This window comes from Idiotropiscis lumnitzeri, chromosome 1, assembly GCF_059441095.1.
Source record: "Idiotropiscis lumnitzeri isolate Australia: NSW breed Sydney's pygmy pipehorse chromosome 1, RoL_Ilum_1.0, whole genome shotgun sequence".
In the NCBI taxonomy this organism is placed as follows: Eukaryota; Metazoa; Chordata; class Actinopteri; order Syngnathiformes; family Syngnathidae; genus Idiotropiscis; species Idiotropiscis lumnitzeri.
The window spans coordinates 44,909,483-44,935,646 of NC_142391.1; the positions used below are offsets into that span (position 1 = coordinate 44,909,483).

A 26,164-nucleotide genomic window follows, 5' to 3' on the forward strand; every position below is an offset into this window, starting at 1 on the left:
GGGAGACATTTTAGTACAGATCTCATTATTACATTATTATATAAGTGCCCAGGTTAACGACAGCGAAGCGTCCCCTCTAACACGATCACGTGACTGTCACACTAACTCGATCGCAGCAAAAAGGGAGAAAACACTGCAGTTAATGCGTGTTTACAATTTGATTCGGTGTTCTAAGGAATAAAGTAAAAGTGATGAGAATAGGCTGCCTGATCGTCACAAAAGGAAAGAAACAATGCCGTTACGAACCGCTTTTAACGCGCATTTTACAAGTTGGTCTGTGAGTGTATTTGCTTTTGTTTTTAAAATCTACCACCACTTCCTACAGGCTATTATTTGGAATTCTACCCCACCACTTCCTGTCTGACAGTGCCCGTTTTCTCTCGGTGTACCATCTCCTTCCTGATTACTTTGGAGTTATACATTATGTTTATATGGTAAACGACACGCACAACGTTCAATAAGACAGTCAACTGTCATGTGACATGCACAGTAGACATAGACAGCGTGCATGAAGAGAGCGCCAGTCGCTAACATGAAGTCCTTTCTCGGAGCGCTCATGTTGACGTTGTTAACTGCAGAGCTTCTTCAAGCGAAGTCACACAACAATCTCAAGGTAATATCAGTTTCACATTCGTTTTTATTCCACTTTTTGCTCCGGTGTAGCGATTTATTTGATCGTCTCTGCTTACTGGCCGCCGTATTACCAACTCATAGGCCTTGGGGGGCTAAACATCAAATCTAGCCCCCCTCCGCAACCACAAGCGAGATGATCTACTAATTTTTCAACATTGACATGTTTATGTTTTTCATGAATTTGAACAAATATCAAAGTTTCACACGGTCCTTTTTTTCGAAAGCAATAGTACATTTTAATGACCTTCATGAATGCAAAATATATTTTAATAGTATTGCACTGATTTAACAAACAACTACACTTAACAAAATCAGCATACAGTGCCCTCTTGCAGCTACAAAATTTGCTCTGATCAAAATGGCAACTTTGGGTTGTGAAAAATCGGCACTTTTTTCAGTGGCATTTCAACCTAAAGTTACTTTATAAGGCTTCCAAGTTTTTGGCCTTATATTTACCACATGAAGTAAATTGTAGCGTTTTTTTTATATATTCAATAAATTATACTGATTACCATTGAGAAAATTGGATAAGCAGTTTTATGTTATAAAATGAATACCAGATAAGGCAGAAATAATGACGTTCTTCCACAATGCAATTACTATGCAGTGTTTGTTGCACATTACGTTGCACATCTGTGTGCCACTGACTGATCCACCAGTTTACTGAAAAAGAATAAATAACAGCATACAATATTTTGAACAAAGTGCGAAAGAGCTGCGATACTTCTCAAACTGTCATGTGTAATTACTGTTTTCATACTGTAGATTAACGATGTTCCTGCACTTTTGACTTTCCTGTATATACTCTATATAGTTTTTCACAGTTAATTGGGATATGAACTAGGGCTGGGCGATAAACCGAAAACTTACCGTTACCGAAATGTATTAGAATGACCGACATCATTTTGCCCATGTCGGTAAATTCGGTGTCTAAAAAAAAAGAAAAAGAAAAGTCTTTTCTGTCTGCGGCGATGTTCCTGCCTCTTTAAGACGGCTCCAGCGCATGTAGTCACGTGACTCATGCGCTGTAGAAGAATGTAAACAGAAGACGCGTTCGTTGCTGGCGATTCAAATCCTGAAGCGGTTGACACGGCTGCAGACGAAGTAACGTTAGTTGAAATTGTTCCTGTCGTGCTTGTCCCGAAAAGATATTGGACATCTGTCGTTTGGAAATGTTTTGGGTTCCATGAACATGAACTACAAAGTGCGTCGTAAGCACCTGAAACAGCGCGTCAACCTTTTCTTTTTCAACACCCACAACACAACTATGCTGTTGACTTGGAGCTTGTGCTAAAAGTTCAAAGTGAGAAGCAAGGTTGGGCAAGTGACAACAGCCCACTAACGGAGGCGACATCATACGAGAATACGTCTCAGTGGTGGACGCGATAGCCTAGCACATAGCTAAAGATAGAGCTCCTCTCGTTACAGTGGAGCGCACAAGATTTAAACGCCTCATGAACGTAGCCGACAAGAGGTACGAAAATATTTGCCGCAAACAGCACTTCCCGATATGGACAACATCGGGACGGGAGCTTAGACATGTCAAGCATTTTGCATCCGCATCCGACTTGTGGTCGAGTCGCAACATGGATCCCTGTTTGAGCCTGAATGTGCAGTACATAGACGACAAGTGGCGACTGCGCACCGGAGTACTCGAGACGGCATTTTCCTGATGAAGCACACTTGTTTATTTGGCATTGGCATTTCATTGACATTTTTTCATTTTATTGAGCATTTTGTTTACAGGCGACTAGCACCTTTGCACATGGCATTATTTATATTGTTTACAAGATATCAAATCTAGGCCTTTGCAAATGGCATTACAGCACCTCGGCACAATATATTTACATAAAAAGATTTTGTGAGAGGTACCCTTTTTCTCCTGTTCTTTGTGACATTGTTCAAGTCATGCAAAGCATGCTATTTTGAATGTTTATTCAAATGATTTTTGTACTTCTATTTTTCATTGAAAGTAATGTGTACCAGTTGGTCAATGAAAAAAAGCAGTTAATATGCATTTCCTGCATTTATTTTGATTTTGGTCCTCAGGGGGAATTTATTGTGCATTTATCGTTACCGAGGTAAAATTGCCCAATTTATTGCAATATTGATTTTAGGTCATATCGCCCAGCCCTACTAGGAACCTACCGCGAAAAGTGAAAAAACCCGAAATACAGGTTTACATTTTTATTTAATTTTTTTTTTAATTGGATTTACGGATCTATTACACTGTTGCAATCGTGCAGGTGACCACCGAGGGAGCCTCGCTACGACTGTCATTCAAGTGAATGACATCAGTGTGCGCACTGGTGATTTTATTTATTTATTTATTTTTACCGTAAAATTTAATATGTATTTCAATAAAAAAATACTTAAAAAAAGAAAAAAAAAGTATTGTGACTATATGGAATGGACTGCTTGTCTATGAGTGCTAATATCAGAGATGTTGGATGTTGATCGATAAAATCGAATACCGTTTTTTTTTTTGTATCTGATATAAATATTGGATTGGGACACTCCTGCTAATAACTATCTTAAAGTAAATTTTTATCCTAAATCAGCTTACCTTAACCAGAATCCCATGGTGCATTCTAGCCAAAGGTACAATACTGGTGGATTAATGCTCTTTTAAACCTTTATTGTTTTGTGCAAATCGAAAGTTTCTGTCATTGCTTCTATGGTTGCTGCTGTTTCTTCTTCGTCGTCTCAACATACAGAGAAGCAGGACTGTAGCCAGAAGTAATCGTCGCTTAACTTTCGCTTTACACAATAACATCAACAATGTGTTTTGGATAAAATGCAATGTAGGATTCTGGCTAAGGTAAACTCTTTTATGACTCAAACTTGAACAAACACTAACATTTTATTTGCAGATGTTTCGTCATACTTGTGCCAAGCTTGCTGGGTGAGGCTGCCATGAATGTATTGTTTTTTGTTAGAATGGAATACATGGATCCCAGACACAAACCTTTTTCAAAGAAAAATACTTCACCCAGAGCGTCGACCACTTCAACTTTAATGCGATGGGAAATGGGACATTCCTCCAGCGATACCTGATCACTGGTGACTTTTGACCAATGACATTTTTTACTTTTCAAACAAACAAGAATAATTTGACCTTGATTTCTGTCTTGCTTCCCTCTGCAGATAAATACTGGAATACTGGATATGGTCCAATTTTCTTCTACACCGGCAATGAGGGGGACATCTGGGAATTTGCCCTTAACTCTGGATTTCTTACCGAATTGGCTGCTCAGCAGGAAGCCTTGGTCATATTTGCTGAACATGTAAGAAATAGCACATCATTTGTCTTTGTGTGGCAAAAGATAAACCAGCCAACCAACCTAACTCATATACCTCATCAATGTATGACACAGGCATTTGGTAGATATTACCAATTTTAGACGGAAAATCTTGTCCAGATTATACACCCTGAAGGCCTCTACACACCAATCCGCCGTCGGCTGTGGCAAAGTTCGAACACGCCATCTGTTTGGTTTAGCCTGCAATGACGTCTGGGGGAGGGGTGTGTTTGGCCAATTCAATATGAGCATTGTGATTGACTGTTCAGCGAATCAGTGCACCGGATAAGAACAGGAAGTGACAAAAGCGGAAAACTTAATTTAAGTAATTTCTCAAGAACTAAACTACCGTAATTTTACGGGCAAAAGACACGCTTTGTCAAAGGGCAGGCGCAGTACCAGTTGAGGGTGCTATTTCTGTATTTAATACTTAGACTGGGCTCACCGCACTACGCAGCACGTGCTGGCATGCCAGCGAGCGCATGCTAGCGCTCATGCTAGCTCACACACACTAATGTCTGTTATTAGCAGCACTCAGACCAATCAGGGATGTTGTGACAACACATCTAATTGGCTACGGCAGGGGAGGGATGTCACTGTCCTTAGAGTCATGGTTTCAAATCAAAACCATAAATATCTCTGAACAGCATACAAGCAAATAATGAAACAAAGAAATAAAATTAACACAAAATATGCTTATCTCATGCCATTCCTATCACCAAAAGAAATAAAAATAACACAAAAACAGTACTGAGGCATTCTGGGGGATTATCACGCTGAGGCATTCTGGGAGATTATCAGATTTATCAGGTTATAAAGATGTGAGTGGTGTGCTTTGCAGTGTTGTTTTTTTAATTAATTAATTTATTTATTTGCAGTCTGTTGTCTAAACCTGTGATGTTTCTTGCTTGCAATAACATGAATGATAAGACAGACTACGACATTGTGGACAGCTGCCCTTTTGTCTAGCTTTCTCTTGCACCATCACCGAAAAGACATTCACATAATGTATTTGTCACACTCAATTTGTAGCCTAGATCTCTCAGACTTTGAACAGCAGGGTGTGCTAACATGCACTCTGCAGTCCCCAAAAGAACATGCTCACTAGTTGAGAGAGTTGTCCAGCATATAAAATAGGCGTGTCGCACGATAAGGTGCCTCATTTGTTATGGGGTAAATTTGAGACTTTAAAGTGTGCTTTATGGCCGTGAAAATACGGTAAACTTTGATCATTTTCACATGTCCTAAATATAAGGTCATGATGGCTGGCTGGACTGTAGAGTGCAAAGACAAAGTAACAATTCTCATGGATACCTGGTCTTAGCAACAGAGTCCTAAAGTTACAGCACATTTTACCCACAAACACTTTCAATGCAAACCTCCAGAGCTGGGCACGTGACCCTTTTTTGCCCCCACTCTGCGGCTGCGACCTAGTTACTCGTAAAAATTGTCTAAAATTGGAAAGCTGGAGGTTCCGCCCAACTCTGCAGAAGACATAAAGAAGACATGTTTGATCGAGGGGCGGCACAATGACCTCACAATACGGAGGTTGTGGGTTCGATTCTGGCTCCGGCCTTCCTGTGTGGAGTTTGCATGTTCTCCCCGTGCCTGCGTGGGTTTCCTCCGGGTACTCCGGTTTCCTCCCACATTCCAAAAACATGCATGGCAGGTTGATTTGACACTCTAAATTGCCCCTAGGTATGAGTGTGAGTATGGACGGTTGTTTATGTGTGCCCTGCGATTGGCTGGACACCAATTCAGGGTGTACCCTGACCACTGTCCGAAGACAGCTGGGATAGGCTCCAGCGATCCCCGCGACCCTAGTGAGGAGAAGCGGTACAGATAATGGATGGATGGATGTTTGAGTTTGTTGGAGTTTGTACTTATGCTACTGTATTAGAACGAGTCTACTACAAGTCTACATTTTTAATTTATTTATGTTGCTTTAAGTGAAATAATGCCAAATAAAATGTTTTGGTTCTCGGCATATTTTGGAGCAATGTGCATTGTTTCCACTGTTACCACTTTTACCTGTTTATCATACATAATCCTTAGTAGTCGATCAAAAAGTCTTTGCTATTGAGAGGAAACCTTGTATGCCTATATAACTAAAACGGACTTTTCGTCGACTAAATTTACGTAAACTAAACAAACTTTTCTTGGGGAGTTTCCGTCGACTAAAACTATACTAAAACCTTTTTGCGTTTTCGTCGACTAAAAGTACCATATTTTCATGGCCAAAAGGCACACCCAAAAGGGCGCAGCGTCAGTTGTGGGTGCTATTTCTGTAATTAACTAATTCACTCGGCGTACCGAACCACTAGTTTTGCGAATCAACAATTTCATTTGAGGAGCAACCTAACTTCGGGGATTTTTTATTTTTTTTTGCAGGTTAATCTGAGGAAACTGAAGCAAAGGGTTTTATTAAACAATGAAAAATATGACACCATAAAAAATGATTTCTTTTTCTTTTTTAATATAGCTTTAATTTCTTAAATTCAGATTGTGTATAACAGACAACAGTATCGAAAACGTTTTCTTGTCTAGAAGCCATGCAAAGTTGATTAAAAATAGCTCTGCTGTAACATCCATCCATCCATTATCTGAGCCCCTTTTCCTCACAAGGGGAGCGGGCATGCTGGAGGCTATCCCAGCTGTCTTCGGGCTGTAGGCGAGGTACACCCTGAACTGGTTGCCATCAAATTGCAGTCTACTGTAATGTGTCCAGCTGACTACAGGCGAAAAGCGTACTATACCCGGGTGGACATAGCAGTTAAGCCGCTAACAAGCACCCTCCGCAGACACGCACTGGACGAAACGGCACGTAGCTCCAGCACACGAGAGTTCTGTCGCAAGGGAGGCTGGTGTGCGTAGTACATTTTAAAATAAAACAAATTGGAATTCAGTCCTTTTCCCTTTTTTATTTCCATTAGTAAATAGTAAAAAAAAAAAAAAAAAATGACTAAAAAATAATATTAATAATTAATTATCGACCGATTTAACAAACATGCGTCACGATATAGTTTTCAGCCATATCACCCAGCCCTACTCTTGTCACGATCCGTTTGTTGTTGTTGCAGCTGAGTGGGCGTGTTCCGACGGCGCTCGTTCCTGTCGTGTGTGACCCGGCCGCGAGCGAGACGCGCTCATGAGCCACGCAGCTGCGACGAATGAAGACTCTGATTACTGACTATTTAAGCCACCGTTGCGGACATGTCCGCGTCGGATTATTATCCCACGTTGCTCATGCTCATGTACCTTGCTCTAGTTCTTGCCTCGATTTACTCCGTGTATAGTCTTTGCGTGTTTTGTGTTGTTCTTTATTTCCAGCTATTTTTCGGCTCGCTTTTTGTTCTTGTGCTCGCTTTTGGATTTATCTTATCCCTTTTGTGGTAAACCATTGTTCGTTTTCGGTTTCCTTGCTTTGCAAGCGCTTTCTGTTATTTCGTTATTGCTTTCCTGGTGTGACTGTGTCCACCAGCGTTTTTCGTTTCCGTCAATTCCGACGGCTGTAGTTATAGATCCTCCTAATATTATACGAAATTGATAAGAGAATATTCCCTATAGTGATTCTTTGATTGTTGCCTGACGGTCACAATAAATACTTTGATCAACAACATTTCTCGTGTCAGCACATTAAGAATCCACTTTCCCCAAGGCTGGAAAGCGGTCCTGACAACTCTCCTCTGTGAGCTCTCACTGCAAACTTGGCTCATGCAGTCAGTGACTAATTGACAATCAGTTAATTGACAATCATGTGCGGGCTCTTTCAAGTAAACATTTGTGAACTTGAGGTTCTCAATACACATCACTACTTTGAGTCTCAGTTTTGCTATTCAATATGTACTAATGAGGTGCAAAATATTAATTCTGACTCGAAAACGGCAATATGAAACCGCTTTCCAGCCTTGTAGTTCATGTCTGTATCAGTAATGTGAAATTAGGTGCTTGTTTGTCATGCTTTTTTCACCAGTTAACTATTTTTATTAGTATGATTTTTTTTCTTTTACAGATCTACATTATGGGCACATGTTGAAAAACTGTATTGTCATGTTCAAGTACAGGGGTAGGGAACTCCGGTTCCTGGAGAGAAATATCCTGCCTGTTTTAGAATTCTCCCTACTCCAAAATCACCTGATTCAAACGATCAGCCGCACATCAACATCCTCTGTAGAAAGAAGCCTGAAATGACTCTGATTATTTGAATCCGATGTGTTTGGAGTAGGGAGAGGTCTTAAACAATCAGGATATGGCTCTCCAGGAACCGAGTTCCCGAGCCCTGTTCTAGTAGATCTGCCTCAGAACATTCAGTTATGTCGTGTAGTGCATGCTGTGTCAGTAATGCATGTGACGTGCTTGAAAATAAAAACTGCTGTAACTTGTAACTTTGATTGGTCTGTTATTGCCAAATTTCTTTTTTGAGAAGTTGTGTAATTGGGCTTCCCCTAAAATTAAAAACGAGTATTGCTCTTCTGCTGGGATTTTATACAAATTATGGTGGAAACCAATATTTGAACTCATGAGTAATTAGATATATTTTTAACATAGCTGTAAAATCTTTAGAAAAGGCTTCATAATTTTCCTTCATTTGAAATTATTTTTCTGAAGGAAAATTCTTGAAGATTATCTTGTTGGGGAAAAAATCCTCAAACTTTCTTAAAAATATTTTTTTTGCAGTGTATAATTTAGCCTGTCAGGATAATCTTTTGGAGACATCTGACAATCAGGTCTTTGTTGTCATTAGGCATGGTTATCAGCTTTATGCTGTCAAACTATCATTGGGGTGCATACCCTATAGAAAAAAATCATTTATTAGCATCCGAAAGAATGATCTTTTCATAGCCTTATCAGCTTTTGCTTCTCCCTCTGCTCTGCTTTAACCATGTCTCTAGAAGGACTGAATTCTCCTGTCCAGCCATGTCTTGACACATGTCACCTAACCTAGCTTGAATGTCTTGTGCTTGCTCTCCCTCTCACAGAGGTACTATGGCAAGTCTCTCCCTTTTGGCAATGACTCCTTCAACATCCCTCAGATTGGCCTGTTGACAGTGGAACAGGCAATTGCAGACTATGCTGTCATGATCAGTGTGTTGAAACATGAGCTGTCAGCCACAAAATGCCCAGTCCTCGTTTTTGGTGGAAGGTAAGATTCCCCTGAAATCCATCCTCATCGAGCTTCCGAAAGGTTGTTGTATATATTAAATTCTCTTGATTTTAGATCACATCTTTTAATTAATTACTTTAAGAATTCAACTATGGGCTGAATGAAATACATGCCACCACAAAGTGAATGAGGATCTTTAATATTTGAATTGGAATTGCTAAATTCGAATAATTGCCTTAAAAATAAATTTGAGTTATATAAGTTGAATTCTTATTTCATTTGAATCATAGCATTGAAAAACTGAACCTGAATTGTAAAATTTGAATTCCTTAGTTTGGAACTGAAGTCCAATAAACTTGAAACTGTATGTCAAATTATAAAATGTATTTCAGTTTCCCTGAAACTACTCAAATTACCACTGTATATGGTTTCACTTTTCATTCTTTCAAACCAAGTGCAGTTCTTACGATTAAGTTTCAAATGAGCTATGACAGACATCCATATCCTTTCGGAGGAGCAATCGCGGAAACACAGATCTCCTCTTTGGCCAATCAGCACCTATGTTTTTGAGCATGTGACACAGTGGCTCTCTGGGAAGTCGAATCACCTTAGCAGCTTTTTAATCTATATAGAATCTTTCCTCAACGTTTGTGGCCTAAAGTCATAGGGTCAGGAATAAAAAGATGCTTCAAGTATAGGAGTAGTCAGTTGTAGTCAATTGTCTCCTATTCCGCCTGCCAACAACCCCCCCAATTCAGTTGTTGTTGTCATGCCTGAATTGAAGTCTATGCTCTCGGCATTACTGACGCCTATGGTGAAAAACAATGCCGAGCAGTGACATGCAATGATATTCTGCCTACACTAAAAATACTGTTTGCGTTTCACCAAGATTGTGAGATTTTAATTTAACTTTGTTATAGTTTACAGTGGAGTCAACCATGAATTGGATATCTATGCTTAGCATGACAAACAATTCCCAACATAATGTCCTGTGCCAGTAGAAATGATTCACTAAAGTGCTTTTACAGTTAGTTTTCTTCAGAACCATTGTCGAAGTCTTAAATCTTAATCTAACGTGCATCGGTCTGATCATCTTCTCCAGTTACGGTGGAATGCTGTCCGTCTATATGAGAATAAAGTATCCAAATCTTGTGGCTGGAGCTCTTGCTGCGAGTGCACCTATACTGTCAACAGCTGGGCTGGGGGACCCGAGGCAGTTTTTTAGAGATGTCACTGCTGTAAGTTGGCGTGCTATTTTTCTATTATTATGATTATTATTATGATTATTATTATTATTATTATTAGTCACAGTGTATATATATATATATATATATATATCACCCACCCTTAGTTGACAGGTGCCAGAAGTTGGTCAGTTCAATGCAACACATACATGAAACTATTTTCAGAAACAGCAGTTATCCCACTGAATATTATTTCAGTTATTGAAAAAAACAGAGAAATATTTGTTCCGAGTTTAAGTTAGTAAAGAAAACTCACTGAAATTTTTGAAGAGCCCAATATTCATTTTTATTCCTCTTGACTTTTTATTTAGAATTTGGGGAAAGGTGAGATGGGGTGCTGGCATCGAAACTGAGTAGGAATTACAATATTTAGAATTACATGATGTGATAAATTTATTTTTGGACGCTCATTGTACTACAGAGGCAGTCGTTAGCCTTTACTGTCCATAGAAAAATGGTAAACCACAAATCGTTGGGATATTTAATTATGTATTACAGTTGAACTATGTTCATGTTCCATTGCATGGGCAATACCACTCGCGTGTAAATCAATTGAACAAAAGTAACATGGGAGTAAGCGTGAAATGATATGAAAGAACGAATTAAATAAAATATAGTGTATACATTCATTATGTGATCATTTTTGTTTCTGGCATTTCAAAATTTTTTACACAAGTTCATTTTGCCTGCATCTCCTTGTTTTACGCACAGTGCTGGTTTGCATGTGCCTTTCAGACAGTATTTACAAATCAGTTTATGCCCATTTTTTGCAAACACAAACCTTTAGTAAATTAAGGCCTATCAGTTTTAAAAACAGAAAAAAGATTTTCTTGCAAACAGAACACTATTTGCAGATTACATTACAATTGCAAGAAACTCACAGTATTTTTTTGGAAACATTGCTTTTTTTTTTTTTTTAAACAGGATTTTGAGGCCATTTCTCCAGAATGCAAATATGCTGTGAAAGGAGCATTTCATCGTCTGAAGGAATTAAGTGAACTGCAGGGTAATTTTTGTGATTTGTTCCTCGGCCTACTCAAATAAAAATATAAAATTGGAAAAAAGATTTTAGACTTTAAATATGTTTTTGTTTATATGTTTTCTTTGTCAGATTACAGTAAAATTCAGTCCACATTCTCCCTGTGTAATCGTCCATCATCTGCTCAAGACATCCACCAGCTAAATGGCTTGCTGAGGAACGCATTCACGCTGATGGCCATGCTCGATTATCCTTACAGCACTCATTTCATGGGCAACATGCCTGCCAATCCTGTGAAGGTACAGGTTTGACTATATTCTTGATAGTGTTAAGTTTGCGATATAAGAAGGAGTGCACACTTACGCAACCTCATTATCTCAATTATTTTTACAAACCCTTTTGAAAATATCTTTTTTTTTTCGGTTGATTATTTTTGGGTCAGAGGTCACAACATGGAAAATGTTTTGAAAAAAAATGATTGTTGTCTCATTCTATATATAACAAAACCTGGTATTTGAACAGGGATGTTTTCAGTTGTTATATCCATTTCATCAGAACAGATGTGCACATTTTACACTAGTTAGCTCAAACAAGTAAATATTATGTTCTAATGTTTGTCAGGTTGGTTGTAAAACCATGCTCCGTGGATCTGACCTACTTACTAACCTGAGGGATACTGCAGGTACAGTGATGACTATCTGATTAATATTATACAGTGGATCTTCAGTTTAACGGAGCAGTAACCTATGGACTCCAGATTTAATGAACAGAAAATTGTGTCCAGTTCAATGAAAATTAGCTGCAATCGGCTACCTAGCCAGGAAATGGTGCTGTGGCGCAATAAACGGACAGAGACAGGTCCATGTATTGCCGAGTTGTGTATTCTTATCAATGGCTATTGTTTAATGGAGTAAGATTGTGTACATGTCTTTTGAACATGCTATTTTTGGTGCCTTATACAGTTGTTTTCAAGCCCTTATCTATGGAATCCAATCATAATGGAAATTAAAGTGAAAGGGCACTAACATCGCTCATGGCACCATTTAAAACTTTTCAAACAGGTTTCAAGCTTTTACTCACTATCTATTGATATATCTATATTTATATTTTTTTACTGTACTTGGTATTTTTAAGCCACAAAAACTATTTACTTTAATTTAAGAACCTGACCTTACGGATGACCCCTTCCCCTTAATGCGTTAAATCGAGGTTACACTGTATACATTTCACCAGGCATACAGATAGCAACTATTAACCACCATTTACATTCTCCACATTAGTTTCTTTTCCCAGTAGGACTTGTACTGTTTACCCTGGTGAATGTGAAGTACTTAGAATAGAAGACGAAATGGACATTATTTCGATATTACCAATAGGAGGTTGCACTGTCGGAGTAACATTTTACAAATTAACAAAATTACTGTATAATAATTGCTTTTTACCGGCATGTAGTGACACGTCAACCACTCCAAACTGAAGCTGGTCTGGTACAGTTGTACAGTACAGCTGGGGCTGTCATATGCAAAAGTCACCACAATAATTTGTTGACATAAAACAAAGTAATTCAGTGCTCTGCACGTGTGCATTTGTACACTTGCATGTCAGACTGTCTCTCAAACCCTAACCCCGGTAAGTTTTACCGCAATAAAAAATAAATAACCGCAGTCATTTTATCCCTAGCCAAAATAGAGCTTGGAGATAGTTGTCGATGAAAACTCTATTACAGTGGTGCTACTGTGTACAGCATGTGACGAAGATAACTGCTAAAACTGTTTATTCAGAGCGCTGTATGTTTCACTCTACAGCGATTGTGTACAACTCAACTGGCTTGCTGACTTGTTTCGATGCATACAGTTTGTATGTAGACTGTGCTGACCCCACTGGCTGTGGACTTGGCTTTGACAGCATGGCCTGGGACTATCAGGTAATAGGATCAATATATATGTATTGCAGAGACACAATTTTCCATCCATTCATTTTCTACAGCAGTCGTTTTTAAACTTTTTACACCTAGTATGATGTAAAAAAAATATTTACCTCTCAAAGTATCACCATCGTGACCAACATTAAAATACAGCAGTGCATCAACCTTCAATGTTGAGTGAAACTAGGCACTTTTCCCCCTAAAGTATATATATATATATATATATATATATATATATATATATATATATATATATATATATATACAGTGAACCCTCGCTACTTCGCGGTTCACCTTTCGCGGGTTCAGTGCTTCGCGGGTCTAAAAAATATTCGGGGGCATTGTAGTTTCGCCGAGCGGCACGACGAGGCGCTGGAGCGGTTAGACGGCCGGCGTGCGCCGAAGAGGAGAGTGGACGAAGAAGAGCACGTTCCCCTGGGCACGATTTGGGGCGACGTTTCGCGCGGTTCGGACCGTACCAGAGCTTTGGCCGGCGTGTGTGGCAGTTAAGCCGAAGAGGAACACCTTCCGCCCGGGCATGAGCGGAGCGCGAGGCTGTCAGTTATGAATGAATAAATAAAATAAGAAATAAATAAATGAAGAATGCCACCTTTCATTTCACAGGGCACACCGGACGGCGTACCAGCAGGTAAAAGTCGAAGTAATTAAATAAATACAAAAAGAAGTAATTGAATAAATACAAAAATAATGGCTGGGGAATAAAAAAATAATAAGTTTTAATAATTATTTTTTTTTGTTATAACATGAATTTCACTCTCTCTCTCTCTCTACCCGTATATATATATATATATATATATATATATATATATATATATATATATATATATATATATAAATTTATTTTTATTTTTTTAAGCATTTTTGAAGGTGCGCCGCTACTTCGCACTTTTTTTTTTAAGCATTTTTGAAGGTGCGCCGCTACTTCGCGGATTTTCAGTTTTCGCGGGTGGTCTCGGTCCCCATTAACCGCGATAACCGAGGGTTCACTGTGTATATATATATATATATATATATATATATATATATATATATATATATATATATATTATTGTAAGCCATTGTAACAGTATGGATGTTCTGAACATTAACACTGTCGGAATTTATCTTTAAATCAATGTTAGAATTTAATTTTAAACCAATGTAAACTCAAATTAATAATCTGACTCCAATTTGTGACTTTACCCAACTCTCACTCATCCAACAATATGCGCGCTCGTTCTGCAATAGAAAGGTATCAGGAAGCCGGCATTTTCACACACGAGTGGATTTATTCCTAACACACAAATCTACAACTTGAGTTTGGGTCCCTCTCAATACAGCTCTCTTTGTCTTCGCTGTTCAGCATTAATTTATAGACACAATATGCAAATGACACAGAGACAAAGGCATCCTGGCATGATTCTATTGGCTATGTGTATGCTGCAGTTAACTTTAGCTTGCTTCTCTTGGTCTTTCTTCAAGTGGTGGCCCCTCCTGCTTGTGGCTGAAGGGTCCAGTTTCTTGTCGACCCCTTCCCGCTCGAGGTGTCTGTCTGCGCCAGGCACCAACCTAAAACCTCCCAAACCTCACATTCTTTCACTTTCTTTTTCCAACTTCACCAGCCACACACTCAGCATTCCACAGAATAACAGTGACACAAGATGCAGGACATCGAATAAAACTAGCCAGGTTTCAACTCTTCCACTCCTTTATTCCCTCTCATGACCTCAGACAACTGAGGTCATCACTCGAACCCCTTATTTTATTGTTACACGAGCTAAAAATCAAACAATGAAAAGTTAGTAACAACTTACAAATCAATAGAATGTGAGGTAAAGCTCAATAGAGAGTTAGTAAAAGACTAAAGATCAATAAAAATGAGTAAAAATTAAAAATCAATAGAAAACTAGTAAAAATTAAAAATCAATAGAAAATTAGTAAAACTTAAAAATCAATAGAGAATTAGTAAAACTTAAAAATCAATAGAGAATTAGTAAAACTTAAAAATCAATAGAGAATTAGTAAAACTTAAAAATCAATAGAAAATTTCATTCCCTCCTCATGGCCTCAGGTCGCTGAGGCCATCTACACATACTCACATCCCGGACTCCCGGAGGGCCACAGCTGTCTCCCCCTCCTGGGGGTCCTTCTGAGGGATCATCATGTACTGGCCACCAGGAGGGAGCGGCCCCAACGTGCGTTCAATTGTCTTAACAGTTAATGATCTGATACATGGAATACAACAACATCCACATAACACCATAATAGCGGCAAACACAGCGATAGAAATCAGTACTGATGCAATCAGGCTTTTATATTTACCAAAGATGTTGAACCAGTCAGAATACCAACTGGTGTCCACACCTGAGTGCTCCTTCATTTTGTCACTTAACGTGCGCAGACCCTCCAATGCCTTGGTAAGGCGACCGTCAGGAGATGTATTGTTGGGAATCAGAGTACAACACTGATCCCCAAAAATACTACACACTCCTCCTCTTTCAGCCAACACCATATCTAAGCCCATTCTATTTTGGAATGCCATCAGAGATGTGGCAGCCAATTGCTCATGCACTGCCTGGAGTGCCGAGGTGGTGAAGTTCGCCAATCGTTGGACATTATAATGAACATAATTAATCCGGTCCACATTTTTGTTTACCGTAACAAACAGGAAAATACTCTCCCATCCTGCCGCAATTTGATCCACCAATTTATACTCGTCAGGGACCCCTCTTGGAACTCCAATTGCATCTATATACGTGGGATCTCCTGCACTCAACCATTCGTGCATGTCCCTTCTCTTCCTGTTAAGGAAGGGGACTCTTCCCCATTTTCTAACGTCTTCCCATTCCGTTTTGGCCATATCTAAGGCTGTCACACTAACTGGCATGATCAGCGTTACCAGGGCGCACTTACCTGAGGCATTGGTGGGAAGCCTATCGTACAGCACTTTCTCTCCACACCACAGCCAAACATCAGCACGAGCGAGAGGGATTCCTACTGGCAAAGACACATTTTCATTACACCATGACTCCTGGAGATTTCCAATCCCAGGGCCAGTCCCATTTAACTTTAGGCAGGTGAAATTTTGTTTTGCAACTTGGGTGTCAAAAATAGGCTCTTTCTTTTTTATTCCCACATCATTCCATGGGTGTGTCCAATTAAAATTGTCACCCAAGTGTTCACCTGTGTCGGTTGTTTACATTTCAGATTTAGCAGTAGTTGTTGTGTCTGTGTCAGCGTCTTACCATCATCTCGCTCTGCTCCATACCATACCATTACATGCTCCTTTCGCTCCATCACTTCTGTCATCCCGCATCCTATGTTCAAACGCCAACATCGTCCACACAAAGCACACGCCAGCAGGTAAAATAGTCAATAAGTTAAACATTTGCATCGTCATCGTCTTTGTTCAGACTCGAAAGTGTCTGACTTTGATCCAATTCATGCCATCTACACATTCCCTCTCTTGACCTGCCCGTCCGGGCGGTCAACCTCTAAGCTCAACCATGGCGGGCACAAATACAGGGGCCGGGCGCAACTGTGAGTTATGGTACCACTTCTGTCCCGCAGTTCCCAATTGGATGGCGTGTCAGGTTCTAGCCAGAACTCTAAACTGTCCTTATCAGCGAGATTGAGTCCACCTCCGGGAAAGCACCCGGAGGTTGATGTACGGAGCGATGTCCGACTCCAGTGATGCTGAGTTCACTGAGTACAAATATCTAACTGTGTTCCGAGATTACAAATTAAGCCTCGAGCTAACGCTCCAATTTTGACTGTTAATTGACAAATTTTAAAGCAACACAAATGAAATAGTAACCATTTATGCTTAAAATAAAAAATCCCAAAACTATAATAACGCAGATACCGAATTAAACCTCTATTTTTTTCTTTTTTTTTTTTATGGGAAGAAAAGGTGCTCTACAAGACATAGACAGCTCCAAGACCGCTGCAGTCTTCACCTCCTATTGTCTCATGATTGGCTCAATCCACCTACAGGCTGTGCCCACACTGATTCTGTCAACTGGGGGAGGGGGTAGAGACAGTAAAAACATTGCGGAGCTGTGGAGCCGAGCCCCAACTCAGTCGGGCCCTGGGTCCACAACACCTCTAGCAGAGACACACACAGAACTACCATTTCCGAGCGACCCTTCCCTGGAAATTTTGAAATTTAGTAATGTTCCCAAAACCAAAGAATTTGTAGTCGGTGCTGATATATGATCTCCCGATTGTGCAACAACTATGGGGTCTAGACCTCTAGTATGATGACGCTCATCAATATTCAATGCGATTTGTGGCTCGGCGAAAGTAAACAATTCATACCATTTCCGCTGCTCAGGGACAAGGCACGCGTGCGAGGCAACGCCAGTAGACATAACAAATATATAATTCTAACGCAAGATGCACTCATGACTAAATTTGGATGAGTGCATTTTTGATAAACCAAATCATGTTTGTGATCACATGTACAATGTGATATGTCAATTGGTGAATTGAAAGGGTGGCGGTTGCTAAACCACTCAGACCAGTGCAAGAACAGGGCATACCCACCGCGGGAGGATGGGAACCAGGTTTCAGAGCTGCCCTCAAATGTTTCAGTTCAGTTTAGCCACTGGGAAGGAAAAGAGCACGACATATGCTCCCTCCGACGGATGTGCAGAGTCAAGTTCAGTCCCATCCGGGAATGCCACTCGAATTCCAGTGTTCGTTCAGTCAATGGCAGTGACTCAGGCACTCTTGAGAGTCCACATGGCTCAGTGGGGGTTGCGGAAGGAGCTCATAGCTCGCCCCAATATCCAGCACCATCGAAAACTTGTCCATCCACCGTCCCCGGAATGCTAGGACCTGCTAGTCCTCGAACGCTGACGCTCCGCGGCCCCCTGTCATGGAATGGGGTACGAGCGGGTTTGTGTCAAGTGCGTTGGGAGTGGGTAACGGTGGCGCCCCCTGCGCTGGTGGAGCTCTTTGTGACAGATATGGCACCGGAGGATGGCACATTCCAGAAAGTGGCTCGGCATGGACAGCTCATCACCCAGTGACCCCACACCCCGCAGCCAGAGCACACCCCACTCACAACCCCCGTCTGTAACCACCCATATCTCTGTTACTGCAATCCCAACCTCGTTGACTGGCCTGCTATGGACAGCAGCCAGTCTGCTGTGGCGCTGCGTCACCCGAACCTTGCCCAGAAGCAGCAGAAGTGGAAGGAGCAGCTGCCTCCTTTTTTCTTATCTCTCTTGGCCTTCTAAACCTGCAAGTACAACAATTTTAGTCACGCTCCTTAATCCAATCCCATATTTTCCTTTTCTGATGTCGTGCAAAATTATGTACAAAATGTGTTCTACTTAGCCCGAGTAGCATTTCTCATTGATGGACTATTTCGCCTGATTTCTGCCACTGGGAGGGGCACGCCCTTGTGGACGGCCAACTGGAACAGCTGTGTAATGTCGACATTATTGGATGGGTCACTGCCGGAAGTCTCACTCTATTCACGTCTCGCCCTGGCCACATAGACCAGGCCTGTCTCCCTTTTCCCCACCTGAAAGACACAGCAACATCGACCCCAACGGGCCAGAAATATCTGATGCACGGCACAGCCAATCTCACCTGAGGTGTCCCCATTTAGCTGGTGACCATCATGCTGGTCAGCAGATCTGGCCTCGGCCTCAAGTGAGGATAGTTCCTCTGAAATAAATTTTGTCCCGCTTGTAACTCTGTATAAACCTCTTAGTCTGGTGTCTCCTTTGTAGGAGATTTCAACCAACGTGACCTCTTTACAACGTGTCAAATAAACCAATGTTGACCTTTCTGCTATCTTTACAGCTGTGAGAGCTGTTACTAACCCCTCCTTCCCCCTTGGGTAATTACAAATGTCTTATCTTCAAACTTCTTCCAAGCACCCAGTATCCTGGCTTTACTAGATTACTGCCCCTGCTGGGAGACGGAAAGAGCTTTGTCACTCTAAATTTGCGCCTGTCTTTTGTTTTCCTAACATTTTTCACATATGGTCAACTAAAGTTGCTTCAACATCTATTTCCCATTTGTTCTTAAATTTGAGGTATTCTATAAGTTCTTCCAAACAGTGTTTTACAATGTCTTAGTCCTAAATACAATGAACTACGATACAATGGCAAATATCAGAATAACATTCATACATCCAACATGAGACACGTGCTTGAGACCACTTCAGGGTCATTTTTGTCTGAAATATCTCCTCTACAACAACTTACCCTTGCGTTAAGTGAGTAATTTTCCATAAAAACAGTGCCACTAATTCGACATTAACTTCAAGTATCACTGCTGTGGTGCTGTATTATATGGAAAAGTCTGAACAATCCAAGAAAATTTTGCCCTATCCTGGACTGGGTGTGTGTTATCTAGTCGCGCATCCAATGTGAATATATCTTATATCTCCCTCCTTGTTGAGGAGAACCTCTGGGATGGTAGTGGTGAGGCGCTATTTGAAGCATTCTCTGGCCTTCTGGTCACACTGGTCACATGTCACCTCAAACCTGTGGAGATAACTGGAGGTGTGGCAATTGCCAGTGAGAAGAGACAAATTATCTTCCTTCCAAAACTTTCAGTTTTGCATAAATTTTGTGTAATAACGTCAATCAATCATTCACTTGATGCTTGAATTTAATTACTCCAATCTTTCTCCAAAAACAATTTGAAAATCAATACTCGGGAGTGCAATAGGGATTCAGGTTGATCAGGCCTGTCCACCCATCGCATCCTAAGTACTGTAAGGGCTTGCCGGTGACCTCAAACAATTTTCTGTCCTGAGGCCCGTCCCTTAAACATTCACTCAAACCACATATGCATCCAAACACTTTTTCTTTCACACTTTCATTCACCAAACGATACTTTCCAATTCCACACAGAGACCCCTCCCTTGGCGCGTCCGCCTTGATTTCACTGAGATTTGTGCTGGCAGATCCATAATTTTGCCTTAATTTAGCCAGCGTATGCCAAAATTTACAACTGTGGGTCTCTGGATTTTCCCATTCACTCCCCGTGAAGTTGTTTCTCCTCTCAAGGACGTAGCTGACGAAACTGCACCTGTGACATCAAACAGCTCATAGATGCGAATGTTAGCAGTCTGGTATTTATGGAATGATGTCATATCCTCTAAAATTGTCATGTCAGCGTTCGCGTCGTACAGTCAAAAAAAACATCTGTCTTCCACCTTTGTCACATTTAATACACATCAGTTAATAAATCATCTACAAAACTATTTAGTCCAACTTTAAATTTGGTAAACCAATCTCCAATGGCTAGATATTCCCCTTTCCAAAGATTTTCTTTCAACATGTTCATAGAATACTTCACTTAAAACTTATCCCAAAACCATAATCCCTTTGCTTAAAAAGTTAAATTTTAATAAGATTGTCGCCGCCCTGCTGTTCCTCAGGCATCCCCTGCATGTTTCAGTATTTAACTTGTGTTCTAATTCCCTGCTAATTTGTATTTATTGTTAGGTTGAATACATATATTTTATCCCGTACCTTACTACACTAGCACTGCAAAAAAAATTGCTCCACAGTGCGACCCATGCTCGACCACATGAGAACACCTCAAGTAGAGGCAGATGCCTGAAGATTAGATCGTCAGCAACATCGAGGGGGGTGCCGAGACACACCTCTGAAACAAAAAGACTGTGACCTTCTTTCGAGAGCACCAAAAGGCATATCTTCCTTTTCAATCAGTTAACGACTGCCATTGATGCCTGTTTTTCCTCTTGTGTCTGAAATGTTTACATGTTCCTGCTGGTGCTTCCCCCCGGGGCCAGCATGGGCGTCTCCACACTCCCCTGCTGTTCTCCGCGCACCCTCTCTCTCATTATTCACAGCCTGTTCGATCAATTGTATGGTCGCTGGTGCCATCCTTGAATCGTTATCTTTTGCATCTCAAACCATTCTGCTCCCCCCCATTAATGGCGCCGTCGGATCGGGCGGCGGCTCAAACACATACTGTTGCGAGTCTGGCAACTGTGGATAAATGCCTCTCAGACATTCCGTCTTTTCTTCCACTTTTTCAATCACTTCATCCTCTTTCTCTGACTTCCTCCCCCTACTTGGGAATGAGCATCTAACTTCAAAGGGCTGTGAACTCTTTGTTACAGCACACTCATGATTTTACGATTACACCTCTACCCATTGCCTTCTGTAAATTCTTTCTCACTCTTATTTTTCCTTTAATTTTCCAAATTCACTGTAGCCTTACCAAAGCCACTCAACCAATCAAGGTATCAAATCACAAACTACAAAGTCAGGAACCACCTATGCTCTTGCAAAGTTTTCTCATGCTCTCAAAAGCTTCATTCAATTATGATTTCTTAACACCAATCTTTTTTCTTTGTGTCATTTCCATCTGTGCATTTCATTCCAGTTACTAATTACAGTTACCTTAATAGAAAGACCATCAACTAAAGTATGAAACATAAAATATTTATTTCTTCAATTCCTCCTTACAGCAGACCCTAATTCTTATCCTTTTCATTTGTTCAAGTCACACCTTCTTTAATACTGCCTGTTTCATCATCCTCCTTTCAATGGAACATTAATTGTTCCTTTCTCTTTTCTTATTGAACTTCCAATCTCTACACTGACACAATTTCTTCTCTTTTCTCTAGCTTTCTTTCTTTCTCTTTTCTTATTTCATCCCTACTTCATGTTTTTCTTCTCTTTTTTATGTTTCATTTTTATGAATTTATCCTTAATCTCCGTGCCACACCCGAGACCACTATCACACTTACTCTCCTTCGCCATCTTGAAATCCACTCGTGTGTGTCCCAACCACTTCTTACGCAGAACAATTTTAGCCTTCATATTCACACAGCTTCCACACAGACACGTAAATCCCAGATTTTAAACCGTGTCCCGATACGTAAATCCCAGATTTTATACCGTATCTTAACCACGAATAGTTCCAAACTATTCTAGTAGGTAAATCCCAGATTTCAGACCCTACTAACGTCCACACTGTTACACTTTTTATTTTTTTTTTAACTATACTACTTTACTTTTGCGCCATTAATTATGCTAGAAGGTAAATCCCAGATTTTACACCCTAATAGCGTCCAACACTTTTACGCTTACTACGTTCCGCTCCTCCTTCCTCTTATAATTTAGCGTTGCCAATGTGCAGAATTTGAAAGGGTTCTGCTTACCTTGTTTCACTGTGGGCCCAAGAGGAAAGATGGTCGGATGTGTGGCTCTTTTATACTTTATCCTTTCTCAGGTCATCACCTGGTGTGGACGTGCGAGACCCAGTCTCATGTGGTTTTTCTCGAAGTTCCAAACTTCTTTTACCTCTCATGCATCACGTCGGGGTCACCATAAATTGTTGGAATTTATCTTTAAATCAATGTTAGAATTTAATTTTAAACCAATGTAAACTCAAATTAATAATCTGACTCCAATTTGTGACTTTACCCAACTCTCACTCATCCAACAATATGCGCGCTCGTTCTGCAATAGAAAGGTATCAGGAAGCCGGCATTTTCACACACGAGTGGATTTATTCCTAACACACAAATCTACAACTTGAGTTTGGGTCCCTCTCAATACAGCTCTCTTTGTCTTCGCTGTTCAGCATTAATTTATAGACACAATATGCAAATGACACAGAGACAAAGGCATCCTGGCATGATTCTATTGGCTATGTGTATGCTGCAGTTAACTTTAGCTTGCTTCTCTTGGTCTTTCTTCAAGTGGTGGCCCCTCCTGCTTGTGGCTGAAGGGTCCAGTTTCTTGTCGACCCCTTCCCGCTCGAGGTGTCTGTCTGCGCCAGGCACCAACCTAAAACCTCCCAAACCTCACATTCTTTCACTTTCTTTTTCCAACTTCACCAGCCACACACTCAGCATTCCACAGAATAACAGTGACACAAGATGCAGGACATCGAATAAAACTAGCCAGGTTTCAACTCTTCCACTCCTTTAACACATACAAACATAAATAAACCTCTAATAATAATAATTCCCCAAATACCTCAAAATTAGGTGTGATACGTCGATAAGAAAACAAGCGAGCGTTCGACTTGTGTGTGACAAAGAGAAACAATGCATGAAAATCATCAAATTGAAATCATTCTTTGTATACTCAATCTTCAGAATCACCCTAATGTCATTGTTCCTATTAATTTAGACCACAGGTGTCAAATTTAAGGCCCGGGGCCAGATCTGGCCCGTGTCCTCATTTTATTTGGCCGCTCACTAAGTCAGTCATTGTACCCTGATTTACATTTCAAATTCTCAGTCCAACACTCCTAACCATCTTTTCTTCTGTCTCCTAACCAATCGACCTCCTCTTCTTCATTTTGACCAACAGTAGCCCAATTTCCACCAGCACCTGGAAGCTCAACAGAATCATTGGTGGTGGTTGTTAACATGCGCTGATCAAGTTGATACTGAAGTCACTATTGCGATTTGCATATCTGGTTTTGGATAATGTTTTTATGTACTTCCTCACCCAACCATTCCCATTTACCCAGACTTGGGAACGGCAATAGAAATAAATTGCCTTGTGACCCCAAAAGACCGTTCTACATATTTGCCATATAGAAAGGGCTTTGTTGCAGCTCCAGCGCTTGTGAAATGTGCTTTATAAGTAAAGTTGTATTGTCTTCTTACCTGCTAATTTATATTACACCATATGGAAAGTGCTTTGTTACAGCTCCATCTGTTGGAGAAATGCACTCTAAAATCAGATTGTATTGAATTGTATTGTATATTTCATATTGCTTTAAAAAATGTATTGGATTTTTTTCTTGAGTGAAATCTTAAATGGCAGTTTTCTACATTTATCCGTGTTGCAGGCATGCACAGAAATAAATCTGTGCTATGAGAGCAACAACATCACAGACATGTTTCCAGCAATGACTTTCACTGAGCAAGAACGCCTACAGTACTGCTCCAAGCGCTGGGGTGTGATCCCGCGACCAGGCTGGCTCAAAATCCAGTTTTGGGGTGATGGTGAGTACTGAAAAAATATACAATAATATTTTTATTCAGCATTCAGACCTGTGGCATACAAATAATTGTGATCATTTTCACGACTTTACATTGTTTTTGAATTGACAATTTTGAAAGAATCTTTACAGAACATTAATCTAAATAGAGAGTAAGTACCCCAACATTTTATATTTTACATCAAAATGAAAAATATGATAAACTTGGAAAACTATTAAAAAAAAATGTTTTTTACTTAACTGTACAGCAAATGTGGAATATAAAAATAACACTGAACTACAAAAAAATACCCCCTAGGAATAACAAACACCTTAAAATTAAAGATTATTTTTGCTGCTTGGATGGTGGTGGCTAAACTGCTAATTCTCATAAATTCTCAAATCCCCTATGCAAAAAAACAAACAAAATCAAATTCATTCCTGTCAACAAAAGTTTTATAACATTCTTACTGTACATACTGCAGTGCATAGCATCATTCACAATATTATTAATTTCATTTAGGATGTTAAAATTCAGGCGGACAATGGTGTAGGTAGAAGCAGGGCAAAATGGGCACTGCCACTGATTTATTTGTGCTCTTGTGTCTGCCTTTGTTCAGCGCTTTCCAGTGCGAGCAATATAATTTTCTCCAATGGTGATCTGGACCCATGGGCAAATGGAGGGGTAAGTGATTAAAAATGTGAGGGAGTTAAGTGTACTGTAAAACTAGAGCTTTGTTTTCTTTAAAGGTGCGCAAGTCTTTGAGTTCATCATTGATAGCTATCAATATTGCTGGGGCAGCCCATCATCTGGATTTAAGGTTTGCAAGATACTGCCTTCTCAAAGTCATACAAAAAAAGAAAGAAAAATCTCATCACATTCTTCATTGATAATACAGAGGGTCCAATGTTGCTGATCCAGCATCAGTAATTGAAGCCAGGAAAACTGAAGCAGACCTTATCACACACTGGGTGGAGTTGGAGAGAACCAGAATACAACGGTTGCCTTGATAGTTAGTAAAGGTGTTCTGCTTTTTGGACAGATTTTTTAGATTTTCAACATCTGTTTATGCACTGCAATGTGGATATAAAATGTTTAGCTAAAAGGTTTGCCAAGGCCAATTTCAAAATAAAAGCGCGAAATATAAATGTGTGGACTATGATGCCTTTGAATTTAATTAATTATTAAATTGCTATATTAAGTAGATTGGATTATTCCTCTATTGTCATGGTGCGCATTTTGCACAAGGAAAGTCCATCTGTCCACTTGTTTGTGATGGATTTCGTGAGGTTCGTATTCATTCTGTACTTTTTGCAAGTGGACTATATTCTGCAAACACATCAATCCATGTGACGATCGCTGCTGTCAATGGACAGAAACAACTAGGGGCGCCATGCAGGAGGTGACACTGGAGTGAATTTCTTTGTCTCATCACTTCAGGGGGTAAAAAAAGCCCTTCCCAAACCATAATAATTAAAAAAAAAAAAAAAAAAAGAACAAAAAACAAAGTCCTGATCTATCTCAACCCAGTGAAGACGGCTTTTCAAATACAACTGGTTTAGTTATGTTAGAGCAAGAATAATTGAAGTACATCATTTTCAAGTGTATTTAAGTACAGTACAAACACAATTCCAGTGAAGTTGGGACGTTGTGTAAAAAAAAAAAAAAAAAGGAATAAAATATTTTTTTAGGATTAGATAAATTGTCATTTACATACATGTTTGTTTCCATACGTCACTAACGTTTAGTCACAGATTCTCTAGCGCTCATATCAGTCATGGAACAGATTTTGAGATCAGTTTAAACAGTTTGGTTTAACTGTATATGTTTGTTTTACATGATTTACTAATAAGGTTTAGCAGGAGCACTAATGCTAGCCACTGCGTTTGGTTAACAGTTTTCGGATACGGTGCTATTTTTGTTAATTTCATTTCTTGTTTATGCCCGCCAGGAGCTGTAAGCGATTGGCGATTGGAACCAGATATCTGTTTTGAGTGCTACTATCATTTACAAATTAAATTCCTCCT

The 26,164-nt window shown here is 40.0% G+C and overlaps 1 protein-coding gene across 4 annotated transcripts; it reads left to right on the plus strand.

The window, feature by feature from the left end:
• On the plus strand, nucleotides 1-25,285 carry dpp7 (dipeptidyl-peptidase 7). Of its 4 annotated transcripts, none has more exons than XM_088302707.1 (13): nucleotides 1-613; nucleotides 3,507-3,696; nucleotides 3,781-3,920; nucleotides 8,915-9,078; nucleotides 10,142-10,277; nucleotides 11,208-11,289; nucleotides 11,395-11,561; nucleotides 11,884-11,944; nucleotides 13,068-13,186; nucleotides 24,005-24,161; nucleotides 24,757-24,821; nucleotides 24,887-24,957; nucleotides 25,036-25,285. In XM_088302707.1, the coding sequence occupies exons 2-13, from the start codon at nucleotides 3,657-3,659 to the stop codon at nucleotides 25,145-25,147; spliced, it is 1,314 nt and encodes a 437-aa protein (XP_088158833.1). In that variant the 5' UTR covers nucleotides 1-613; nucleotides 3,507-3,656; the 3' UTR covers nucleotides 25,148-25,285. The 4 variants fall into 4 exon arrangements, with proteins under 4 accessions (XP_088158833.1, XP_088158816.1, XP_088158842.1 ...); XM_088302690.1 differs by having other exon boundaries at nucleotides 2-613; nucleotides 3,573-3,696; XM_088302716.1 differs by lacking the exon at nucleotides 1-613 and adding an exon at nucleotides 1,638-2,501 and having other exon boundaries at nucleotides 3,573-3,696.
• Nucleotides 25,286-26,164: the final 879 nt, after the last annotated feature.

Excerpts from the sequence above, each read along its gene's own strand:
- dpp7 (XM_088302690.1), top strand. The coding sequence starts at position 509 with ATGAAGAGAGCGCCAGTCGCTAACATGAAGTCCTTTCTCGGAGCGCTC. Across the intron at positions 614-3,572 it reads AGTCACACAACAATCTCAAG|AATGGAATACATGGATCCCA; the intron begins GTAATATCAGTT and ends GTTTTTTGTTAG. Across the intron at positions 24,162-24,756 it reads AATCCAGTTTTGGGGTGATG|CGCTTTCCAGTGCGAGCAAT; the intron begins GTGAGTACTGAA and ends GCCTTTGTTCAG.